Source organism: Pocillopora damicornis, chromosome 3, assembly GCF_964200805.1.
Source record: "Pocillopora damicornis chromosome 3, jaPocDami1.2, whole genome shotgun sequence".
NCBI lineage: Eukaryota > Metazoa > Cnidaria > Anthozoa > Scleractinia > Pocilloporidae > Pocillopora > Pocillopora damicornis.
Genome location: NC_142672.1, coordinates 32,008,162 through 32,031,873, shown reverse-complemented (window position 1 = coordinate 32,031,873; position 23,712 = coordinate 32,008,162). Strand labels below are relative to the sequence as shown.

The following is a 23,712-nucleotide window of genomic DNA, read 5'->3' as shown; positions in this document are numbered from 1 at the left end:
TCCAGGCACTCTTCATAAAAGGCCGGAAGGTAGATAGGTAACCGTCTGGTATCAAAATTACACTTAAGAATAAATTCTCCCCCTACCTGAGAGAGGAAGTAATTCAATGTTATTTTCCAAGAGCTGTTATTATCTTTATTTGTAAATCTTTTTAATACCATCACCCTCTGTGTGAGGATCATCGACTGAATATCCAACATCTTAAGCCCTCCATCCTCAATATCATTGATAAGAGCGGCGCGTTTAATTTTATCATTGCCTTTCCAAATAAAACGGTACATCAGACTGTTGACCCCTTTGATTAAATCATCTGTGACTGTAATCAACGACGCTTTACTCAAGACTTTAGGGATAATAAAGATGTGACAAGCTGTATCCTTCCCAGAAGCGTAAGCCCTCTCCATTTCCACATATTTATTGTATTTTTGATCGACTTTAAAATTGCTTTAAAGTTCGCTTTCATCCTCGATGAGACGTTATAGTCAAAAACGATTCCTAGAATTTTAATTGAAGTTCGTACTTTATGAGCATAATTACTTTGATCAAGACGATGGCTACCAATTGCAAAAATTTCAGTCTTATCTTTATTGACTTGGAGGTTGGAGAATCTAGAAAACGACTCTAGAGTCGCCACTAAACGGTGATATGACGTAGTATTTCTAAGGAAACAAGTCATGTCATCTGCAAAAAGTGTTAGTTTGATTTCTTCCTCCTTAACTAATATACCTTTAATTTCATTGTCTTCACGAATTCGACAAGCGAGCACTTCAAGAGCAAGGATGAATAGTAAAGGTGACAAGGGATCACCTTGCCTAACTCCGCATCTGACTGAGAATAGATCAGTAGCGAAACCATTGTTCAGAACACATTAGTATAAAACGTCTTGTAAACATCGTGGTGTGTTACCCTTGGATTGGGTCTTTCGATGTTAGAAGTTTGAATGGTTGCAAGTGTGTTGCAAGGTGGATTTCGTGTCATTATTGGCTTTTAAGGGAAATTGTTTGGCTGTTTCGAGGGTAATTTTGAGAACAATGGACGAATGGAAATGTTTTCGATGGCTGGAGAAAGTGAACTTGTGGAGTCGTCTATGTTTGGCTAATTTGATTCTGTTATCTGGAAGGAATGATTAACGGAGGTAAGTTGGTATGATGTGATTTACTAACGTTGAAAATATATCAAGTCGAAGGAACAGTTTTGGTCTCGGTCCGCATTTTAGTCTACAAAATAAACACATACCGCTTAAAAAGATGATAATACGGACCACGTGCAAAGCTGTCAATTCTTTCTCGAATATTGCGCGTGTTAAATAGTCAATAGTGACATCTCATTTACATCTACATCTACATCTACTTTTATTAAGTTGGTAAAATCTGTACAGACATCACACCAACCAACTCGCGCGCAAAGTGAGGAGACTATATAAAGGCTTGAAATTGTATTAAGAACGATTTTCTCAGTCTACATTTTGTACCCACTCTGCACTCTGCAATCTACATTTTGTACCTAGTCTACATTTTGTATCGGGTCTGCACTCTGCAGTCTGTGTTTTGTACTAACAGGTATCCGTGGCACCAATACAGTTTATTTTTGGTTATAGCTATTCGCACAACACACACAATCGACCACAAAATACCTGTGAGTGAGTTAATTCGACATTTTCGTTCTTTTCCGCGTTAATACTCTTTTCTTTTGTAAAAATGTAGACATCACTTACAATGTTTCAATTAATCCACCCATCAAAAAAAATAACTCTTGCATGCATAGCATGCCTATGTTATAACCTAAACACCGGTGATCCACACTTATGGTGAACTGACCGATTTATTCTTCAAGCTTGTGGAGGTTTCCGCAGAGATTCTCGTTTCGCTAATCACAGAATTACAGATTTCTGTTTTGCAAATCATAAGCATATTTCCATTTCGCAAATTACAGATTTCTATTTTGCAAATCATGAGCATATTTCCATTTCGCAACTGACAGAGTTTCTCTTCGTTTTGATTTGACTCCCACCGATGTAGCACCACAGTTTCTGTAGAAACTTACCCCTTTTATTTATCCAGTAACGTAATGCTTCGTTCAATGATCTGACCTGATCTCGAAGTTGCGCTAATCGTAAAGCCACCTCGTTTCCTTCATTGTATTTTCACATAATTGTCATGTGGAAACCAGCCATAAACTTTTATGGGAAAGACGCATCGGGAAGAAATCGTCAAATTTAGTTCTAAATTTGTCTGTGACTAATGGGAGACAAAGTCTTTGATTAATCTTTATCTCAAGGATATGAAGGATTTAAATAAAAGGTCTTTTGACAAACGTACATACATTTGTTGGTCGGCTTTTGGTGAGAATTCAAAGCATTAACAAGACAGTGCAAAGAAATGATATCACATGATTACTCTTGGCAGCATAAGAAAGGTTAACTTGAGTATCTATGCCCAAATCCGCTCAGTACATAACGAGTAAATAATCTTCCACTAGGATGCACGCTGGTAATAAACAAAGTCGCACCAATTGAAGCACAAATTGAACCTCCCTTGTTCGTGGGGGGGATCATTATGATATTACAGAGCCTTGTGGAAGGATCAGGTTAATTTTATCGTGACGTTACCAGAATCCTTCGGCCCCTGCTTATTAACCAGGTATTCTTAAAATCGCTAGGCTACTTACTTTTAGCGGTGCAGTTAGATATAGCTCGACTAAGATCGAAGGAAATACGTATAAACAGTTAGGTAACTCGATATAATATTGGAATGGAACTAATAACCTGAGTAAATATCACTCTTTGCTACCCCCTTTTTCTTTCACATAATCACCACCGTGATCGCGTAACGTAACAACATTAACATGAAACCAATAAGCGAAAACTTCCAACCACAATTGTACATTAGAAATGTGCAATACGATGATTATAAGTCGTCCAAATGCACTTTATCTCGATAACAACGTCTGGGTCGCCGACTTGAAAATTCTTAAGTCGCTGTTCATGTTTGCTTTTTATCATGGCCGCGCCAAACCGGGTAATTGTGCAAATTAATTCTTAAAAACCTTAACACTGATAACAATTGGACGAGTGAGGTGTGAGATCGCGGAATCGGGACAATTTCATTTCATTTTCACAACCAATTAAATAAGGTTGAACCAAATAACGCGCACTGATAACAATTGGGACGAGTGAGGTGTGAGATCGCGGAATCGGGACCATTTCATTTCTCTCCAGTATAGGTCGAGGAAAGACAATATCTTGCTTCTCTCCGATTTTAAATAGACATTATCAATTTCAGTCCATCAAGCCTTTACAAAAAAGTAACAGTAAAGCAAGAAAACAGTAACTTACCCTTCAATTCCTGGTTATTTTGCCACATCGAAGCAAAGCATGCAGCTGTATGTTTAGAAAGTGCTGAACCGTGCCGATCTGCTGCCCTTTGACATCTCCTAAAGTGTATGTCTTTCTCTGCGATCTGCTGAAAATCTGGACTTCTCGTAGAGCCTCTGGAATGCGTTCCATTTCTCGTGGAAGAAGACAAGCCAGTGCATGCGAGTCATACGTGTTGTCGTGTTCACTTTGAATAACAAGCGGTGTTCCACGTGGAGCTTTGATCTTGAAATTATGATACCTGGAAAATAAACGCCAATAAATACCTGAGTGGGATAAAATAAAATCAAGTAGTCACAATCTATATTAATACGAATACACATGATCGAATTCAATGCAAGAGAATCATACAAGGTATTTTGCGCGCTATTGATCGATTCGCGGGAGAATCTAGGTCTCAGAACACTACAAATTCGGTCCTACAGCTTTTAGTCAGCAATTATATGTCCTTTACAATTACCCCTTGATTTGAACACCCTGTATAGAAAGTTTGTTTAGGTAATCACTGCAAATTGTGAAAGCACGAGCGGTGTTTCTAAACGAGTTTCACAATTACACACAAGTCCCTTGTGGTTTTAGACGAAAATTTCACTCTCATCAGTTCGTGTAGTTAAACTCCAACCTTTGTTTCCGGAATGCTGTAATAGAGACACTTCGGCAAGGCTTTCCACCAATGTGATTTCTTTATTTTCATCTTCATGCCGCTCTTATCGCACATTTCCCGGATACGATACCTGTAGATGTGAGAGCTCAGTGAACGAATACCTTTTTGTTTTATGTTTGCCCGAAGGAGAACTTACTCGCTGGATAATCACATTTATGTGTTAGATCCGTGGTTTCCTGAAATTATTTTTTAGTGTGCATTCGCCTTAGCTGAATGAATCTCTCTGATGTCAAGATCGACATTGATTCGAAATTTCATCCAGAGCTCCGATTGAAAAGATTCTTTGTTTGTAGCACTGACCCAGGTCCGTGGCAGATTTGTGCCACAAAGACGACAAAGTGTTTCGAGATACTGAATGTGTTCATCCATGCTGTTGGCTTGATCTGAAATTCACAATGTAGGCTTATAAAGGTCCGATAAATAATTGTCCTTTTACTTTAAATTGGCCGGCCACAACGTATGGTTAAAAATTTATGGTTTACACGATACTCCGATGGATCTGAACAAAGGAATCCGTCTGGTAGTTTGCACACTAACAGACTTTCAACATTTGTGCACTCGAGCAAAAACCTCGTGCACTCGATTGGAATTTTGACAAATTGGAAGCAAATGCATTCTAGTTTTTTAAAAGATGTTTTTTAGGAATCAAAAAAAATGTTGCATACCTGAAAACCTCAACTAAATAGAGGTTATTCCGATCGAGCCCTTCGCAACATGGACCTCCACCCGACTTTTCATCTGAATTTTTCCTTCACGTCATCGCGATCACCATCAGTTCTTTGCTTGTTGTGTGTAATTGCTTGTCTTCTGTAATTTTGCAAGGTTTCATGGGATATGGGTAGGGAACCAAGTCGCTAGGGCTCGAATAAAGTAATGAGTGAGTTTCCTCGATGTCCCACTACGACATCCATGTTAGTGACGTCATCAAGTATCCAGAAATGGTTATGGCCCGGACTGACGACTGTTTTGAAACTGTTCCACACCATCACAGAGGGGTAGTTCCGCGCACCTTACATGAAAGTGGCTTACACCACTGCTCTTTAATGTGTATCATTGAGCTCGAGTTCATCTGAGCTCACGCGGTGAGAAGGACAGGCAAATGGGGTACCTAGAACCTTATAGGGTCTATGCTATAAAGATTCTTCGGGTAAGCACGTTTTCGCGAACCTGAACTACAGAAGATTTTTATGGAATAGACTGAAAGCCAAACTTATCTGAAATAGACAAGGGTCACATAACACCCCCCCCCCCGGACCACACCATATCCAAGCACCACCACAGGACCACCCCCTATTTATACCAAACTCCCGGACCACCCCCCCTAACTATGCCCCCTGTACCTCCACACCATTCACTGAAACAGTCGCTTCGCTTTTCTTCCTTTTTTATCTACTCTCACGCTGTGATAACGCCGAAATGACGAGACGAAATCTTAGTTTTACTTACCTTCATTCCACAGCTAAACATATTCATTGTCATTTGTCCCATTTGTCCCATTTTCACTTCAGCTAACACTTTGAAACACACGTCAGCCATGCCTGATGGTATATTCGGATCTGCGTTACAATAGGTGACATTCAAATCACCCAGTGTTGTGCATGCATCAGTCGGTGGGTTTGGTGTGCAAGTGTAGCAGGTAATGGCCAGAACTACTGAAAAGAAGGGAAAAGAAGATTATTATGGAATTATTTGACAAATTGATCCCCAAAAGTTATCTATGATTGTTTTATCGTGACTTGTCATTCAATGATCCAGTACGACTTGGTTTAAACATAATTCAACCTCGTTATCGAGGGAGGAAAAGAGAGGACCCTGGAAATGAGGCTTTGTGGCACAGGTGGTAATGGCGTCCAATCAGAATTTTTCTTTTCTCATATCATAATTCATTTTCGGCAAAATAAACCCACAAAGATGATGACAACAGACTTTGTCTGTTAAATAAATTCGTGAGTAAAACTAATGCTCCATCAGTGAGAATTCGACGCTTTCGTCGTTTTTCAGATTATTTTGGATTGATGACAGTATAAATTATATTTGGGAAGCTATTTCTTACTTATATTGGAATCAGTAACGGCGTAAAATCGCACCATTTGTTTTTGTAAATTACGTTCTCGCGAAAGATGTGAGAGCGTAAGGATTAACATTCGCACATTTTTATCTTTATTTTTATTTTTTCCGGTAATCAAACCGTTGATACTTAGATTTCCAGCTCTCTCTATCTTATTAGACGAGTTGCTGCTAATGGCACTTTCTCTTTCAACAATTGTTTGGGAAGATCAGCCAAGACAAGCTACTTGTCAGCCAAACTTGGCATATTTGAATTTGAAAGATGCATATTAACATGGCATACCAATGCTTTTACGGATGCGCCGAGGAAAAAACTTCAATAATAACCAACGACAACGATATCACTAGAACGTAATGAACTTTTTTGTCGGTTTTCTGTGGAGAGTGGAATAAAAAAGCCTGAAGATGGCTAATTTATAATACAAAAAAAGTGTAGGCCACCGGTCATATCTAAGGACGTCAGATGATGTCATATGATAAGTCTTTAGACAGATTAATTACAATTCTTGCTGCCCTGCAGTGAAGTCTTTCTATTGAACCGAATATATCAGAATTACTACAAGATTCCCACAGAACTAAACCATATCTTACAGATCTAACTTTTCAGTATACAGACGTAAGCCGCTCATACTCACCAGCTATGCTGAATATTTTATCGTGGTTAAATAAAATTATTCTTTAAAAAGAAATTTACTCCGTGTCAGTTTACATCCGTGAAGTCGGTGAGATTCAAAGTTCACACTCATTCTTAAAAAAAACCAACGTTGAACAGCGCGACAGCAAAAATCGACTTTCGATTACTTTGTTTACAATCGCTTTTTTAGACGGTGGATTACTTTTTTGGCTACAGTGCTATTCTGAGCCTTAATAAGACTCCTAATCGTTTTGCCAACGCTTCATACACTGCCATACTTAAAGCTTTGCCATGCATAATTTGCCTGAATAAACTATCTATCCTAAGAATTCAATGCGAATACAAGCGGCAATTCATTTACTGTTTGGTAAAGCGAACAATGGCAAAATGCACAGAGGATAGCCGTTCATCTTGGAGAGCGTCAAGTGAAAGCACTGCTGTCGGGAATTGAACTTCGACAACACGGCTAATGTAAACTGATTATGTTCACCTAAAAGGCCGAAGTGTTACTCGGAAATTTTCCGATAATGGCCGAACTGACGAAAGACCTCCACGATATGACCAAACATCCAAGGTGACTTTGGATTGGACAAATTTCTAAGCCTTAAACCTGGGAAATATCTGCCATTTCCTTTTCAATAATTCAGTTACACATAAACACGTAATAGATAGCGATGTGGACTGATGTTTCGGAGTCTTTATGACGCCAAAGGTCAAATTCACTGTAGAGGTAGAAAAGAACGACATGCTTCCTTTCCTGGGCACTCAACTACTTAACCGTGGGCCCCAAGTGGAGACCAAGGTTTATGTGAAAACTGAATAATACAGGTCTACAATTACACAATCAAAGCCATGTAGATCGGCAATCCTTATAAACGGAGCTTATTAACAACCATACTCTATCGCGCACACCGATTATCTTCCTCTTGGACGCATTTCGATGACAAGTGTGATCGCTTTAAGATAGTTTTTTTAAGACAAGTAGAGGAGAAAAAGCCACAGATCGTAAAAAAATGGGATGTTACTTTTCATTTTACAGAAGCGAGCTATTTATAAATACATTTGCTGCCGTTTCAGTAGATTAGATCCACACCCATTAATTATTAGATTAAACGGTGGAAACTAACCTTTGATTAGTTTGTGTTCAATCGCTTTTTTTGACATTTTGTTTCAAGTGTAGATAACCAGTTTTGGCTCAGTTGTCATTCTGAGTCTTAGCATCACTCAGAAATGTCCAAGCAAACTCCTTTGTATACTAATTGCCATAACTGGGTCATAATTCAAGTATTACCATAACTTGCCAGACTAACTAACTATCTCAAGAACTTAATGAAAATTCAAGCGGCAATTCACTTACCGTTAGGTAAAGCGAACAATGACAAAATGCAAAGAAGATAGCCGTTCATCTTGAAGAGCGTCAAGTGAAAGCACCTCTGTCAGAATTGAAGTCTGAAAATACGTTTGACGACAGCCGCTAATGCAGACTAACCATGTAGACTCGACAAGCGGAATCAGAAATTATCCAATTCTAGGGAGGGGGCAGGGGAGGGGGTGTTGGTGGCAGTCGTTGTTTGGCGGGCAACCTCCACCAAAAAGAAGCTTTGCGGCTCTCCAACACCTGTTTTAATGGAAAAGTTGACAGATCTCACTCCCATCAACCAAAACATTGTCAAAAACACGATTAACGATTTTATACCTAAACATAAGAACTGGCGCCCACTGATACTTTACTATCATACATTAGAGAAAGCCAAAAGGCACTTGAAATTTTTCACGACTTTACTTTCCTTGGCCTAGACAAACTTCTTTTTTCGATGAATATTACATCTCTTCATACTGTCATTCATGACGAAGGTCTCCTGGCCCTCAAACACTTTTTTTTGTCAACGTACTGTTAAGGAACCTAGCTCTAAAACACCACTAAACTGTTAACGGTGGACAATTTACATTATCAACTCAGTTGATAATACCAAATTGTCTTGTTACATGTATACTCTCCCACCCATGCAGCGCCACGGTTTCTTTAGAAACTTACCCCCTTTATTTTTCCAGTAACATAGTGCCTCCTTCAATGATCTGACCTGATCTTGAAATCGCCCTCATCGTAAAGCCTTTGTGTTTCCTTCGATGTATTTTCACATAATTGTCCCAATCGTCCTAGAAGACCTTTTTTTGGACGCCTGAAACGATCCAGAATATCCTATGGAAACCAGCCATAAGTAACAGTATAATTTTTATGAGAAAAACACATCGTGAAGATCGAAATCGTTAAATTCAGTTCAAAATTTGTCTCTGACTAATAGGAGACAAAGTTTTTTATTAATCCTTATCTCAAGGATATGAGGGATTTAAATAAAGGTCTTTCGACAAACATACATAAATTTGTTGGTTGGCTTTTGGTGAGAATTCAAAGCTTTAATAAGACAGTGCAAAGAGAAGATATCACATGATTACTCTTGGCAGCGTACGAAAGGTTAACTTGAGTATCTATGCCCAAATCCGCTCAGTAAATAACGAGTAAATAATCTTCCCCCAGAAAGCATGCTGGTAATAATCAAAGTCGCACCGATTGAAGCACAAATTGAACCTCCCTTGTTCGTAGGGGGGATCATTATAATATAACAGAGCCTTGTGGAAAGATCAGGTTAATTTTATCGTGACGTTACCAGAATCCTTCGACCCCTGCTTCATAACCAGGCATTCTTAAAATCGCTAGGTTGCTTACTTTTAGCGGCGCAGTTAGATATAACTCGACTAAGATCGTAGGAAATACGTAGTAAACAGTTAGGTACATTGATATAATATTGGAATGGAACCAGTAACCTGAGTAAATATTACCCTTTGCTGCCCCTCTTTTTTCATAATCACTACGGAAATCGCGTAACGTAACAACATTAATATGAAACCAATAAGCGAAAACTTCCAACCACGACTGTACATTAGAAATGTGCAAATACGATAATTACAAGTAGTCAAAATGCACTTTGTCTTAATAAAAAAGTTTGGGTCGCCGACTGGAAAATTCTTAAGTCGCTGTTCATGTTTGCTTTTTATCATGGCCGCCCTAAACCTGGTAATTGTGTAAATTAACTCTCAAAAACCTTACAAACCATCACCAACAGGCCAAAGGAAAAGCTGCTAAAATGAACACTGTATAAGTATTAGTGGGTGCCACATCAAACCGAAAATCTGTATAAGGAAAACAATACGTCCCAAGTCCAAAATTTTGATTATTTATTATCTATCTATTGAAAAATGAATTTACACTGAAACTAACCTTCCTGAACAGACACAGACACTAGAATTAAGCACTACATTTATATAAACCACACTCCACACTCATAAACATAAACCCTTTCTAAGCAAACAACTTGATTAGAAATTTTCGCTTTATCTTTCTCCTATTGCAATTAAGATTACATTGTTGACTTTTTGAAATCTGTGTTCTATTGACTCAAAGGTCCCGTTTGAAAGGCCGCGGATCACTCACTCTGTTCTATTTAGCGTTTACAATAAAAACAGTTCTGTGCAAATTTACTGGACTTGTCTAACTCTGATACAAGGGGGAATCCAGCGGATGGCCACCCAATTCAATCAAACTGTGTGTAGTGTGATTGCAAACGATGGGAAATTTGATCGGCTACGAAACTAAATTATTTGTCTTTAAATAGTAAAAAACAAACAAAAACGTATATATTTTAGCACCTGGTAAACCTTTTTTTTCAGCAACTCTTACAATCATCACTGCTCAAAGTCAGTACACAAAAAAAAGCACATAGAGTGCGCTTGTAAAGGTGGTGGCGAATGATACAATTTTGTTGTATGCTGTGGCACCACTGGTAGGTTTTGGTGGGGTTCCTGTGGCAGTAGTTTTTACAGGAACACTGGTTGCCGGGCCACTTAGCGAGGCGTTTACACTTGGAGAGGCGTTTACACTTGACGAGGTGTTTGCACTTGGCGAGACGTTTACGCTTGACGAGGTGCTGTCTGCAAGCCCATTGCACTTGTTCTGTTCACAGCACGTGGCCTCGCATTTTTCATAGGTCATTCCAGGTTGCAGTTGCGAGGCATTGCAAGACTTTACCTGGAGGTCTTGGCACATTGACTGTGTAAAGATTTAAATAAGAAAAAATAAAATATATGATAGCAATAGTCGAAAAGAGTTTTTTCTTGAACATTTTTATGGATTAAGCTGGGGGAGGGGGGGGGGAAAGAAATTGTCAAAGCTTTCGTGTCACTACCCATCATTTCTGGAAAAGTGGAAACATTTTATCATAAAACAAATTCGTTTGTTTGCAACCTGTTAGATTAAAATTATTATTGTACTCCCCATCCCACCCCTTGCTCTTACATTGAAACACATATCCAAGCTTCTGAATTAGTTAATTGCAACGAGATTTGTGCGAGAACCTTGATTGTTTACATGTGATTCATCTCTTTGCCTCGATTGATGCACCAGAAATTATTTTAGAATACTTTCAAACTGTGTCGAAATTCTAAATTAAACTGGGACTGCTTTGAAATTGTTCCACACCACCACAGAGGCGTAGTTCCGCGCGTCTTACATGCATGTGGCTTACACCGCTGCGCTTTCATGTGTAGCATTGAGCTCGAGTTCATCTGAGCTCACGCGGTGAGAAGGACAGATAAATGGGGTACCTAGATCCTTATAAGGTCTATGCCATGAACATTCTTCGGATTAGCACGCTTTCACGAACCTTAATTACAGAACTGAGATTTTTATGGAATAGACCGAAAGCCGAACCTATCTAATATAAACAAGGGTCACATAACACCCCCGGAACACTCCATATCCAAGCCTCACCACAAGACACCCCCTAATTGTACCCAACCAGGACCACCCCCCTAGCTATGCCCCCTGTACCTCCCCACTATTCACTGAAACAGTCACTTCGCTTTTTCTTCCGTTTTAATCTACTCTCAAAGGCGTCGTGATGACGCCGAAATGACGAGACGAGATCTTACTTTTATGAAATTTTTAAAAAAACCTAGGGTTAGGTTTTAACTTATATAATGTTAGTTAACTTAACCAGTTTAGCTAAAAAAGCCAAATTTTAACTGCGCAGGATCAAAGCTTACCTTCATTCCACAGCCAAACATATTCGTAGTCATTTGTGCCATTTGTCCCATTTTCGCTACAATTAACACTTTGAAACACACGTCAGCCATACCAGATGGTATATTCGGATCCGCGTCACAATCGGTGACATTCAAATCACCCAGTGTTGTGCATGCCACAGTCGGTGGGTTTGGTGTGCAAGTGTAGCAGGTGATGGCCAGAACTACTGAAAAGAAGGGAAAATAGGATTATTATGGAGTTAGTTGAAAAATAGATCCCCAAAATTAATCTATGATTACTTTATCGTGACTTATCATTCAAGGATCAAGTACGACTTGAATTGAACATTATTCAACCTCGTTATCGAGGGAGGGAAAGAGAGGACCCTGGAAACGAGGCTTTGTGGGACAGGTGGTAATGACGTCCAATCAGAATTTTTTTTTCTCTCGTATTTTAATTCATTTTCGGTAAAGTAAACTGACGAAGGTGATGACAATGGAGTTTGTCCCTCAATTAAATTCGTGAGTAAAACTAGTGCTCCATCAGTGAGAATTTTACGCTTTCGTCGTTGTTCAGATTATTCTGGATTGACCATAGTACAAACTATATTTGGGAAGCTATCTCTTACTTATATTAGAATCAGTAACGGCGTAAAATTACACAATGTCTTTTTGTAAATGACCTTCTCGCGAAATATGTGAGAGCGTAAGGATTGAGATTCGCACATTTTCTTCTTCATTTTTATTTTTTTTCCGGTGATCATACTGTCAATACTTGGATTGTTCGCTTTCTTCTTATTGTCAGACGATTCGCTGCTGGAAGCTCTTTCTCTATCAACAATTGTTTGGGAAGATCAGCTAAGACAGGCTACTTGTCAGCCAAACTTGGCATATTTGAATTTGAAAGATGCATTTTAATATGGCATATCAATGTTTTTACGGATGCGCTAGGGAAAAGCCTTCGATAATAACCAACAACAACGATATCACTATGATGATGCAGTTTGGTCCTTGTGTTTTGATAACCTTTATGATGACCTTTATTTATGCACGATAATATTTTAAGCTATAAGCTTGTGGAGTCGTGTAAAAAAAAGGAAAATTTCGCGTTATGTGAATATAACTTGAATTTGAAAATTGAAAATGATAGATGTTATGACTTCTAAGTAAAAAAATAATCGGTATGTATGAGCGAGCAGTAGAAGCGGAAAGTATGTCAAATTTGAATTCCTTAAAGTAGTCTCTGGTGAGTAGGCGTTAATTTTTTTCAGATTATTGAGACTCGAGTGTCCAACTTCTTGTTCATAATAGCAAACAGTGTTCCATAACACAGCGCCGCGATATTTGAGCGAGTCTTTTACGTATCTTGTTTGGAACCTGAATACTGTCAAAAGGTCGTGTCCCCTCAGAGAGTAACCATTTGAGCGACATTTAAGGATATTTTCAGACAGTGTGTCGGAGATAGTGGTACTATAGCCATTGTAAAAAAGCTTGAAGATGTCTGATTTATAGTACAAAGAAAGTGTAGGCAACTGGTCGTATTCAAGCACGTCGGATGATGTCATATGATTTATCTTTAAGTAGATTAAATATAATTCTTACTGCCCTGCAGTGTAGTCTTTCTGTTGAACCGAATATATCAGAATTACTACAAGATCCTTACAGAACTAAACCCAATTTTCAGAAGTCAAAATTACTTTAAAATAAAATTCTTTCAATATGTCTCCTGGGAGAAATCTGTACCGTTTTAGCAAGTTCAGTTCTGGTCAACTGCCCAGCAAGCGTGCTTTCGTAACCCACGTAAGAATTGAGTTTCCTAATAGCTCAAGAGCTATCGGTCCCATTGGGGTTCCTTTACTGAGTAACATAACCTCACTCTTGCCTGGATGATACGATACGATACGACAAACTTTTATTAGTAGTTAAAGCTAGTAGCTTGTGGGGTCGAGCATAAAATAAAATAACTACAAAGTTAAATTAAAAGTTTTAGATATAAAACAAGATATGAAATACCGAACTTAAATACATGTATAATTAAAACATATGTTTAAGTTACTATATAGTAAAGCGATAAAATTTAAAATTTATAATATTCCAATTCCATGGATGAAGTGTTGAAAGATTGTTAAGGCACCATGCATGTAACTCTTGCAGTGCTGCATTTAACTGTGCAATATCTGTGTCTGCAATTTCCCCTATACAATAGACCGTAGTATTGTCTGCATACATATACAGTGATCCTGAGCTGATAGAGCTTTATATTCGTGAAGAAGGCAATTTTATTACGATTTGGCTGTACGCTGAACATTTTCGCGCTCGAAAAAGAAGAGGATACTCCGCCCGAAATAAAAACAATAATTTTCACAACTGAGGTCGTTAAAATTTCATGTATCCTTTAACGTATGATAGCGCATCAGTTTATTTGCCTTAATTACCTTCATTTCTGGTAGATGTCAATTTCGATTATTATGCGGTTTTACATAGAGGCGAAATCAACGAACAAAGCATGCCGTAAATTAATTCCGATCTTCCTTGCGAACACCAAAGTGTTTTATTCATCCCTGCTTTTGCCAAATATTTTCTCGTTAAACCGTAACACAGCACTCTTGCTGTTTTTTTTTCCTGTCAACTCCATGAAGACGGTAGGATTATAGCAATTCTGTGCGAAGTGAGTAGTGAAATAAGCACAATTGGGTAAAAAAACCTGAAAAATTACTGTGTAAAACACTACTGGAAATCTTAGATAGTTATGTGCAAAATAGATACCTTTAAAGATCAGACAGAGCCCTTAAAAATGTGTGCTGTGTTTTCAGCTTGCATAATTAAGGCACGAACTGGCATGAATTGAATCCACTGTTCGCACGAAATTCGCCTCTAATTAATAAAGAGTGGTAAAAATCACTACCTTCACTAGGTAGAGACGAACAATAAGAAGGTCTGCATCAACTGCAAAAATCAAATGCAATCTAACTTTCCAGTCTACAGACTTAAGCCGTTCATAAGCCGTTCACGAAGGAATATTTTTTTTACAAATAACTTTATTAAAGCACGATAAAATACCCACCAGCTGTGCTGAATATTTTATCATGGTTAAATGAAATTATTCATAAAAATATTTTCGCGATTCAAAGTTCACACTCGTTATTAAAAAGCCAACGTTGAACAGCGCGACAGCGAAAATCGACTTTTGATTACTTTGTTTACAATCCCTTTTTTTGGACTATGGATTACCTTGAGTCACCTATTCTGAGTTCTAGTCTAAATAACATTCCCAATTGTTTAGCAAACCCTTTCCTACGTTGTCATACTTTAAACTTTACCATAATTTGTCAGAATAAAATATCTATCGCAAGAATTCAATGCGAATTCAAGCGACAATTCACTTACTGTTTGGAAAAGCGAACAATGGCAAAATGCACATAAGATAGCCGTTCATCTTGAAGAGCGTCAAGTGAAAGCACCGCTGTCGGGAATTGAACTTCGACAACACGGCCAATGTATATAAACTGATGATGTTGACCCGAAAGGCCGAAGTGTTACTCGGAAATTTTCCGATGTTAGCGGAACTAACGAAAGACCTACACAACATGACCAAATATTCCCAGAGACTTTGGATTGGACAAATTTCGGAGCCTTAAACCTAGAAAATATCTGCCATTTCCTTTTCAATAATTTAGTTACACATAAACACGTAAAAAATAGCGATAGGAACCGACGTTTTGGGGTCTATATGACGCCAAAGGCCAAATTCACCATGGAGGTAAAAAAGAACGGCATGCTTCCTTTCCTTGGCACTCAGCTACTTAACTGTGCACCCAAGTGGAAACCAAGGTTTATGTGAAACCAAATAACACAGGTCTACTATTAAACTATCAAAGCCATGTAGGCAATCGTTATAAACGGAGCTTATCGACAACCATACTCTATCGCGCACACCGATTATCTTCCTCTTGGACGCATTTCTCTGACGAGTGTGATCGCCTGAATATAGATTTCTTAAAACAAGTAGAAGAGGAAAAGCCACAGATTATGAAACAATGCGATGTTACTTTTTATTTTACAGACGCAAGCCGTTTGTAAATACATTTCAGTAGATTAGATTCACACTCAATAATTATTAAATCAAACGGCGACAATTAACCTTTGATTAGTTTGTGTTCAATCGCTTTTTAGGATATTTTTCTTTCGAGTATAGTTAACCAGTTTTGGCTCAATTGCTATTGCGAGTCTTAAAAACACTCAGAAATGTCCAAGCAAATTCCTTCGTTGATTAATTGCCATAACTGGGTCATAATTTAAGTACTACCATAACTTGCTAGACTAACTAACTATCGCAAGAATTCAATGCAAATTCAAACGGCAATTCACTAACCGTTTGGTAGAGCGAACAATGGCAAAATGCACAGAAGATAGCCGTTCATCTTGAAGAGCGTCAAGTGAAAGCACCTCCGTCGGGATTGAAGTTTGAAACTACGTTCGAAGGCAGCCGCTAATGCAAACTAACCTCGTAGACTCGACAGGCGGAAGTGTTAATCAGAAATTGTCCAATTCTGGGGGGAAGGGAGGGGTGTTGGTGGCAGTCATTGTTTGACGGGCCGACCTTTACCAAAAAGAAGCTTTGCGACTACTTTCTGACACCTGTTTTCGTGGAAAAGTTGAGAAAGATCTCTCTCCCTCAACCAAAATATTGTTAAAAACACGATTACTGATCTTATCGCTAAACAAGAATTGCCGGCCACTGCAAAAAATCTTACCATTACCACTCCTAGAACTTCGTGTATTTACTTGTTACATAAAATCCACAAACCTAACAACCCAGCTCGACCCATGGTCCCTACCTGCAGTTGTCTCACCGAAATTATATCCAGTTATTTAGACAAAATTATGGCTGTTATCGTCAGAACTTTACCATCATACATTAAAGAAAGCCGAAACGCACTTGAAATTTTTCACGACTTTAATTTCCTTGGCCTAAACAGATTTCTTTCTGTGATGAATATTACATCTCTCCATACTGTCATTCCCAATGGCGAAGGTCTCCTGGCCCTCAAATACCTTTTTTTTATCAACGTATTGTTAAGGAACCTAACTCCAAAATTGTTCATTAGAAATCTGCAAGTACGATAATTATAAGTCGTCAAAATGTATTTCGTCTTGATAAAAACGTTTGGGTCGCCGACTGGAAAATTCTAAGTCACTATTCATGTTTGCTTTTTATCATGGCCGCGCCAAACAGGGTAACTGATGTAAATTAATTCTCGAAAACTTTTACACACCATCACCATAAAACCCGTGCAAAACAGCTCGCCTGTTTAATTAAAAATTTCGTAGCGATAGCGTATGGAATGACTCTCTCGAGACAGGTTACGAACCACTACGCGGGGAAAATTACTGGAAAGTTTATAGAAAATAATCTGATGATCAAGATAGATTGACGAAATCCTATCAGGCCAAAGGAATAGCAGCTATAATGAACACTGTAAAAGTATTAGTGGGTGCCATATCAAACCGAAAATCTGTATAAGGAAAACATTACGTCTCAAGTCCCAAATTTTGATTATTGATTATCTACTTATTGAAAAATGAACACACATCATTATCATCATCATCAATCTTTATTTATACACGAAATCATATCATTTTAAATGGTCTTCGTAAGAATCGTGTTTAAATTATACTAAAATACTTTAAGAACTATTGACTATAATGTTAAACATACAAAAACAAAAACTTATATTATATACTTATACACTGAAAGTGACCTTCCTAAACAGACACAGACACCAGAATTAAGCACCTCATTTACATAAACCCTTTCTAAGCAAACAACTTGATAAGAAAGTTTCATCGTTATCTTTGCCCTATTATTTGCCCAGTTTAGATTATATTCATCACTTTTAGAAATCTGTGTTCTAGTTACTCAAAGGCTGCGGATGACTCACTCTGTTCTGTTTAAAGTTAACAATAAAAACAGTTCTGTGCAATTTACTGGACTTTTCTAACTCTGATATAGGCGGGAATCCAGCGAGTGGTCTCCTAATTCACTTATACTGTATGTCAGGAGCCCATCACTTTTGTGTATGTAGAGTAGTTGCAAAAGATGGGAAATCTGATTGGCTACGAAACAAAATTATTTGTCTTAAAATAGTAAAAAGCAAATCAAAACAAACACATTCTAGCACCTGGTTAGCCTTGTTTTTAGCACTCTAACAATGATCACTGCTCAAAGTCAGTACACGAAAAAAAGCACATAGAGTACGCTTGTAAAGATGGTGGCAAATAATACAACTTTGTTGTATGCTGTGGCACCACTAGTAGGTTTTGGTGGGGTTCCTGTGGCCGTAGTTTTTACAGGAATACTGGTTGCCGGGCCACTTGGTGAGGCGTTGACACTTGGCAAGGCGTTTACACTTCGCGAGGCGTTTACACTTGGCGAGGTGCTGTTTGCAAGCCCGTTGCATTTGCTCTGCTCACAGCACGTGGCTTCGCATTTTTTAAAGGTCATTCCAGGTTGCAGTTGCGAGGCATTGCAAGACTTTGCCTGGAGGTCTTGGCACATTGACTGTGTAAAGATTGAAGTAAGAAAAAAGAAAATAAATGATAACAAGAGTCGAAAAGAGTGATTTTTTATGAACATTTTTAAGGAGTCAGCTAAGAGAGGGGGAAGAAACAGTCAAAGCTTTCGTATCATCGTAAAAATATTTTAATATAAAACAAACTTGTTTGTTCGCAACCTGTTAGATTAAAATTATTATTGTGCTCCCCATCGCACCCCTTGCTCTTACATTGAAACACTTATCCGCGCTTCTCAATTGTTTAATGGCAACGAGATTTGTGCGAGAACCTTGATTGTTTACAAGTGATTCATCTCTTTGCCCAGATTGATGCACAATAAATTATTTCAGAACAGTTTCAAACCGTGTCGAAATTCTTAATTAAGCTACGACTGTTTTGAAATTGTTCCACACCATCACAAAGGCGTAGTTCTGCGCATCTTACATGAAAGTGGCTTACACTGCTGCTCTTTCATGTGTATCATTGAGCTCGAGTTCATCTGAACTCACGCGGTAAGAAGGACAGGTAGATGGGGTACCTAGAACCTTATAGGGTCTTTGCTATAAAGATTCTTCGGGTAAGCACGTTCTCGCGAACCTGAACTACAGAAGATTTTTATGGAATAGACCGAAAGCCAAACCAATCTGAAATAGACAAGGGTCACATTACCCCCGGACCACACCATATCCAAGCGCCACCACAGGACCACCCCCTATTTATACCAAACCCCCGGATCACCCCCCTAGCTATGCTCCCTGTACCTCCCCACTATTCACTGAAACAGTCACTTCGCTTTTCTTCCTTTTTTATCTACTCTCAAAGGCGTCGTGATAACGCCGAAATGACGAGACGAAATCTTAATTTATCGAATTTTAAAAACTTTATCTTATATAATGTTAGTTAACTTAACCAGTTTAGCGAAAACAGCCAAATTTTAACTGCGCAGGATCAAAGCTTACCTTCATTCCACAGCTAAACATATTCATAGTCATTTGTCCCATTTGTCCCATTTTCACCACAGTTAACACTTTGATACACACGTCAGCCATACCAGATTGTATATTCGGATCCGCGTCACAATCGGTGACATTCAAATCACCCAGTGTTGTGCATGCCACAGTCGGTGGGTTTGGTGTGCAAGTGTAGCAGGTAATGGCCAGAACTACTGAAAAGAAGGGAAAAGAAGATTATTATGGAATTATTTGACAAATTGATCCCCAAAAGTTATCTATGATTATTTTATCGTGACTTGTCATTCAATGATCCAGTACGACTTGGTTTAAATATAATTCAACCTCGTTATCGAGGGAGGAAAAGATAGGAACCTGGAAATGAGGCTTTGTGGCACAGGTGGTAATGGCGTCCGATCAGAATTTTTCTTTTCTCTCGTATCATAATTCATTTTCGGCAAAATAAACCCACAAAGATGATGACAACAGACTTTGTCTGTTAATAAAATTCGTGAGTAAAACTAATGCTCCATCAGTGAGAATTCGACGCTTTCGTCGTTTTCCAGATTATTTTGGATTGACGACAATACAAACTATATTTGGGAAGCTATTTCTTACTTATATTAGAATCAGTAACGGCGTAAAATCGCACCATTTGTTTTTGTAAATTACGTTCTCGCGAAAGATGTGAGAGCGTAAGGATTAACATTCGCACATTTTTATCTTTATTTTTATTTTTTCGGTAATCAAACCGTTGATACTTAGATTTCTAGCTCTCTCTATCTTATTAGACGGTTCGCTGCTAATGGCACTTTCTCTTTCAACAATTGTTTGGGAAGATCAGCCAAGACAAGCTACTTGTCAGCCAAACTTGGCATATTTGAATTTGAAAGATGCATATTAACATGGCATACCAATGCTTTTACGGATGCGCTGAGGAAAAGCCTTCGATAATAACCAACGACAACGATATCACTAGAACGTAATGACCTTTTTTGTCGGTTTTCTGTGGAGAGTGGAATCGGAATGATGCAGTTTGGTCCTTGTGCTTCGATAACATTTATGATGACCTTTATTTATACGCGATAATATTTTAAGCTACATGCTAGAGGGGTCGTGTGACAAAAAAAGGAAAATTACACGTTGTGTAAATATAACTTGAATTTGAAAATAGAAAATGATATATATTATGACTTCTAAATAAAAAAAATCGGTATGTATAAGGCGAGCAGTAGATGCGGATAGTATGTCAAATTAGAATTCCTTAAAGAAGTCTCTGGTGAGTAGGCGTTTTTTAGATTATTGAGACTTGAGCGTCCAAGTTCTTGTTTATGGTAACAAACAGTATTCCATAACACAGAACCGCGATATTTGAGCGAGTCTTTTACGTATCTTGTTTGGAACCTGAATACTAATAACCAGAGTAACCATTTTAGTGACATTTAAGGATATTTTCAGACAGTGAGTCCGGGACAGTGGCACTATAGCCTTTGTAAAAAAGCCTGTAGATGTCTAATTTATAATACAAAAAAAGTGTAGGCCACTGGTCATGTCTAAGCACGTCAGATGATGTCATATGATAAGTCTTTAGACAGATTAAATACAATTCTTGCTGCCCTGCAGTGAAGTCTTTCTATTGAACCGAATATATCAGAATTACTACAAGATTCCCACAGAACTAAACCATATCTTACAGATCTAACTTTTCAGTGTACAGACGTAAGCCGCTCATACTCACCAGCTATGCTGAATATTTTTATCGTGGTTAAATAAAATTATTCTTTAAAAAGAACTTTACTCCGTGTCAGTTTACACCCGTGAAGTTGGTGAGATTCAAAGTTCACACTCATTCTTAAAAAACCAACGTTGAACAGCGCGACAGCGAAAATCGACTTTCGATTACTTTGTTTACAATCGCTTTTTTAGACGGTGAATTATTTTTTTGGCTACATTGCTATTCTGAGCCTTGATAACACTCCTAATCATTTTGCCAATGCATCATGCATTGCCAAACTTGAAGCTTTGCCATGCATAATTTGCCTGAATAAACTATCTATCCCAATAATTCAATGCGAATACAAGCGGCAATTCACTTACTGTTTGGTAAAGCGAACAATGGCAAAATACACAGAGGATAGCCGTTCATCTTGGAGAGCGTCAAGTGAAAGCACTGCTGTCGGGAATTGAACTTCGACAACCCGGCTGATGTAAACTGATGATGTTGATCTAAAAGGCCAAAGTGTTACTCGGAAATTTTCCGATATTGGCCGAACTGACGAAAGACCTCCACGATATGACCAAACATCCAAGGAGACTTTGGATTGGACAAATTTCTAAGCCTTAAACCTAGGAAATATCTCCCATTTCCTTTTCAATAATTCAGTTACACATAAACACGTAATAGATAGCGATGTGAACTGACGTTTCGGAGTCTTTTATGACGCCAAAGGCCAAATTCACTGTAGAGGTAGAAAAGAACGACATGCTTCCTTTCCTTGGCACTCAACTACTTAACCGTGGGCCCCAAGTGGAGACCAAGGTTTATGTGAAAACTGAATAATACAGGTCTACAATTACACAATCAAAGCCATGTAGATCGGCAATCCTTATAAACGGAGCTTATTAAGAACCATGCTCTATCGTGCACGCCGATTATCTTCCTCTTTAACGCATTTCTCTGACGAGTGTGATCGCTTTAAGATAGTTTTTTTTTAAACAAGTAGAGGAGAAAAAGCCACAGATCGTAAAACAATGGGATGTTACTTTTCATTTTACAGACGCGAGCTGTTTATAAATATATTTGCTGCCGTTTCAGTAGATTAGATCCACACCCATTAATTATTAGATTAAACGGTGGAAACTAACCTTTGATTAGTTTGTGTTCAATCGCTTTTTTTGACATTTTGTTTCAAGTGTAGATAACCAGTTTTGGCTCAGTTGTCATTCTGAGTCTTAGCATCACTCAGAAATGTCCAAGCAAACTCCTTTGTATACTAATTGCCATAACTGGGTCATAATTCAAGTATTACCATAACTTGCCAGACTAACTAACTATCTCAAGAACTTAATGAAAATTCAAGCGGCAATTCACTTACCGTTAGGTAAAGCGAACAATGACAAAATGCAAAGAAGATAGCCGTTCATCTTGAAGAGCGTCAAGTGAAAGCACCTCTGTCAGAATTGAAGTCTGAAAATACGTTTGACGACAGCCGCTAATGCAGACTAACCATGTAGACTCGACAAGCGGAATCAGAAATTATCCAATTCTAGGGAGGGGGGAGGGGAGGGGGTGTTGGTGGCAGTCGTTGTTTGGCGGGCAACCTCCACCAAAAAGAAGCTTTGCGGCTCTCCAACACCTGTTTTAATGGAAAAGTTGACAGATCTCACTCCCATCAACCAAAACATTGTCAAAAACACGATTAACGATTTTATACCTAAACATAAGAACTGGCGCCCACTGATACTTTACTATCATACATTAGAGAAAGCCAAAAGGCACTTGAAATTTTTCACGACTTTACTTTCCTTGGCCTAGACAAACTTCTTTTTTCGATGAATATTACATCTCTTCATACTGTCATTCATAACGAAGGTCTCCTGGCCCTCAAACACTTTTTTTTGTCAACGTACTGTTAAGGAACCTAGCTCTAAAACACCACTAAACTGTTAACGGTGGACAATTTACATTATCAACTCAGTTGATAATACCAAATTGTCTTGTTACATGTATACTCTCCCACCCATGCAGCGCCACGGTTTCTTTAGAAACTTACCCCATTTATTTATCCAGTAACATAATGCCTCGTTCAATGATCTGACCTGATCTTGAAATCGCCCTCATCGTAAAGCCTTTGTGTTTCCTTCGATGTATTTTCACATAATTGTCCCAATCGTCCTAGAAGACCTTTTTTTGGACGCCTGAAACGACCCAGAATATCCTATGGAAACCAGCCATAAGCAACAGTATAATTTTTATGAGAAAAACACATCGTGAAGATCGAAATCGTTAAATTCAGTTCAAAATTTGTCTCTGACCGATAGGAGACAAAGTTTTTGATTAATCCTTATCTCAAGGATATGAGGGATTTAAATAAAGGTCTTTCGACAAACATACATAAATTTGTTGGTCGGCTTTTGGTGAGAATTCAAAGTTTTAATAAGACAGTGCAAAGAGAAGATATCACATGATTACTCTTGGCAGCGTACGAAAGGTTAACTTGAGTATCTATGCCCAAATCCGCTCAGTAAATAACGAGTAAATAATCTTCCCCCAGAAAGCATGCTGGTAATAATCAAAGTCGCACCGATTGAAGCACAAATTGAACCTCTCTTGTTCGTAGGAGGGATCATTATAATATAACAGAGCCTTGTGGAAAGATCAGATTAATTT

At 38.3% G+C, this 23,712-nt stretch overlaps 3 protein-coding genes and 1 long non-coding RNA gene across 9 annotated transcripts in view; all 4 read right to left on the bottom strand.

Moving 5' to 3' along the window:
- The window catches only part of LOC113666003 (uncharacterized), a 30,109-nt gene extending 21,860 nt beyond the window's left edge, over positions 1 to 8,249 (bottom strand). Inside the window, exons 1-2 of one of the 3 annotated variants that reach the window (XM_089199886.1) lie at positions 8,096 to 8,249; positions 5,484 to 5,686 (exon numbers count right to left, since the gene is read on the bottom strand). In XM_089199886.1, the coding sequence (XP_089056012.1) occupies positions 5,484 to 5,686; positions 8,096 to 8,144 (252 nt within the window). In that variant the 5' untranslated portion in view covers positions 8,145 to 8,249. Of the gene's footprint in view, positions 1 to 5,483; positions 5,690 to 7,099; positions 7,270 to 8,095 lie in introns of those variants that run through there. The other 2 variants (XM_089199885.1, XM_089199884.1) reach the window with 2 other exon arrangements.
- On the bottom strand, positions 3,488 to 4,740 carry LOC149049398 (uncharacterized). Of its 2 annotated transcripts, none has more exons than XR_016184855.1 (3): positions 4,703 to 4,740; positions 3,996 to 4,107; positions 3,488 to 3,614 (listed from the first exon to the last, which is right to left on the bottom strand). It is a non-coding gene; the product is annotated as an uncharacterized LOC149049398 (long non-coding RNA). The 2 variants fall into 2 exon arrangements; XR_016184854.1 differs by lacking the exon at positions 4,703 to 4,740 and adding an exon at positions 4,338 to 4,415.
- Positions 8,250 to 9,962: 1,713 nt separating the features above from the next.
- Positions 9,963 to 15,322, bottom strand: LOC149049397 (uncharacterized). 2 transcript variants are annotated; one of them, XM_089199892.1, is made up of 3 exons: positions 15,205 to 15,322; positions 11,839 to 12,041; positions 9,963 to 10,843 (listed from the first exon to the last, which is right to left on the bottom strand). In XM_089199892.1, exons 1-3 carry the CDS (start codon positions 15,251 to 15,253, stop codon positions 10,493 to 10,495), a joined length of 603 nt encoding a protein of 200 aa, XP_089056018.1. In that variant the 5' UTR covers positions 15,254 to 15,322; the 3' UTR covers positions 9,963 to 10,492. The 2 variants fall into 2 exon arrangements, with proteins under 2 accessions (XP_089056018.1, XP_089056017.1); XM_089199891.1 differs by having other exon boundaries at positions 11,839 to 12,044; positions 15,205 to 15,319.
- A 2,091-nt stretch (positions 15,323 to 17,413) lies between these two features.
- Positions 17,414 to 21,577, bottom strand: LOC149049396 (uncharacterized). Of its 2 annotated transcripts, none has more exons than XM_089199895.1 (3): positions 21,420 to 21,577; positions 19,332 to 19,537; positions 17,414 to 18,379 (listed from the first exon to the last, which is right to left on the bottom strand). In XM_089199895.1, exons 1-3 carry the CDS (start codon positions 21,466 to 21,468, stop codon positions 18,047 to 18,049), a joined length of 588 nt encoding a protein of 195 aa, XP_089056021.1. In that variant the 5' UTR covers positions 21,469 to 21,577; the 3' UTR covers positions 17,414 to 18,046. The 2 variants fall into 2 exon arrangements, with proteins under 2 accessions (XP_089056021.1, XP_089056022.1); XM_089199896.1 differs by having other exon boundaries at positions 19,332 to 19,534; positions 21,420 to 21,566.
- Between the last annotated feature and the right edge of the window lie 2,135 nt (positions 21,578 to 23,712).

Coding starts and splice junctions, on each gene's coding strand:
- LOC149049397 (XM_089199891.1), bottom strand. CDS start 15,253: ATGAACGGCTATCTTATGTGCATTTTGCCATTGTTCGCTTTTCCAAAC. Junction 12,045..15,204: donor ATTGTTCGCTTTTCCAAACA/GTAAGTGAATTG, acceptor CCTTCTTTTCAG/TAGTTCTGGCCATCACCTGC. Junction 10,844..11,838: donor TGTTTGGCTGTGGAATGAAG/GTAAGCTTTGAT, acceptor ATCTTTACACAG/TCAATGTGCCAAGACCTCCA.
- LOC149049396 (XM_089199895.1), bottom strand. CDS start 21,468: ATGAACGGCTATCCTCTGTGTATTTTGCCATTGTTCGCTTTACCAAAC. Junction 19,538..21,419: donor ATTGTTCGCTTTACCAAACA/GTAAGTGAATTG, acceptor CCTTCTTTTCAG/TAGTTCTGGCCATTACCTGC. Junction 18,380..19,331: donor TGTTTAGCTGTGGAATGAAG/GTAAGCTTTGAT, acceptor ATCTTTACACAG/TCAATGTGCCAAGACCTCCA.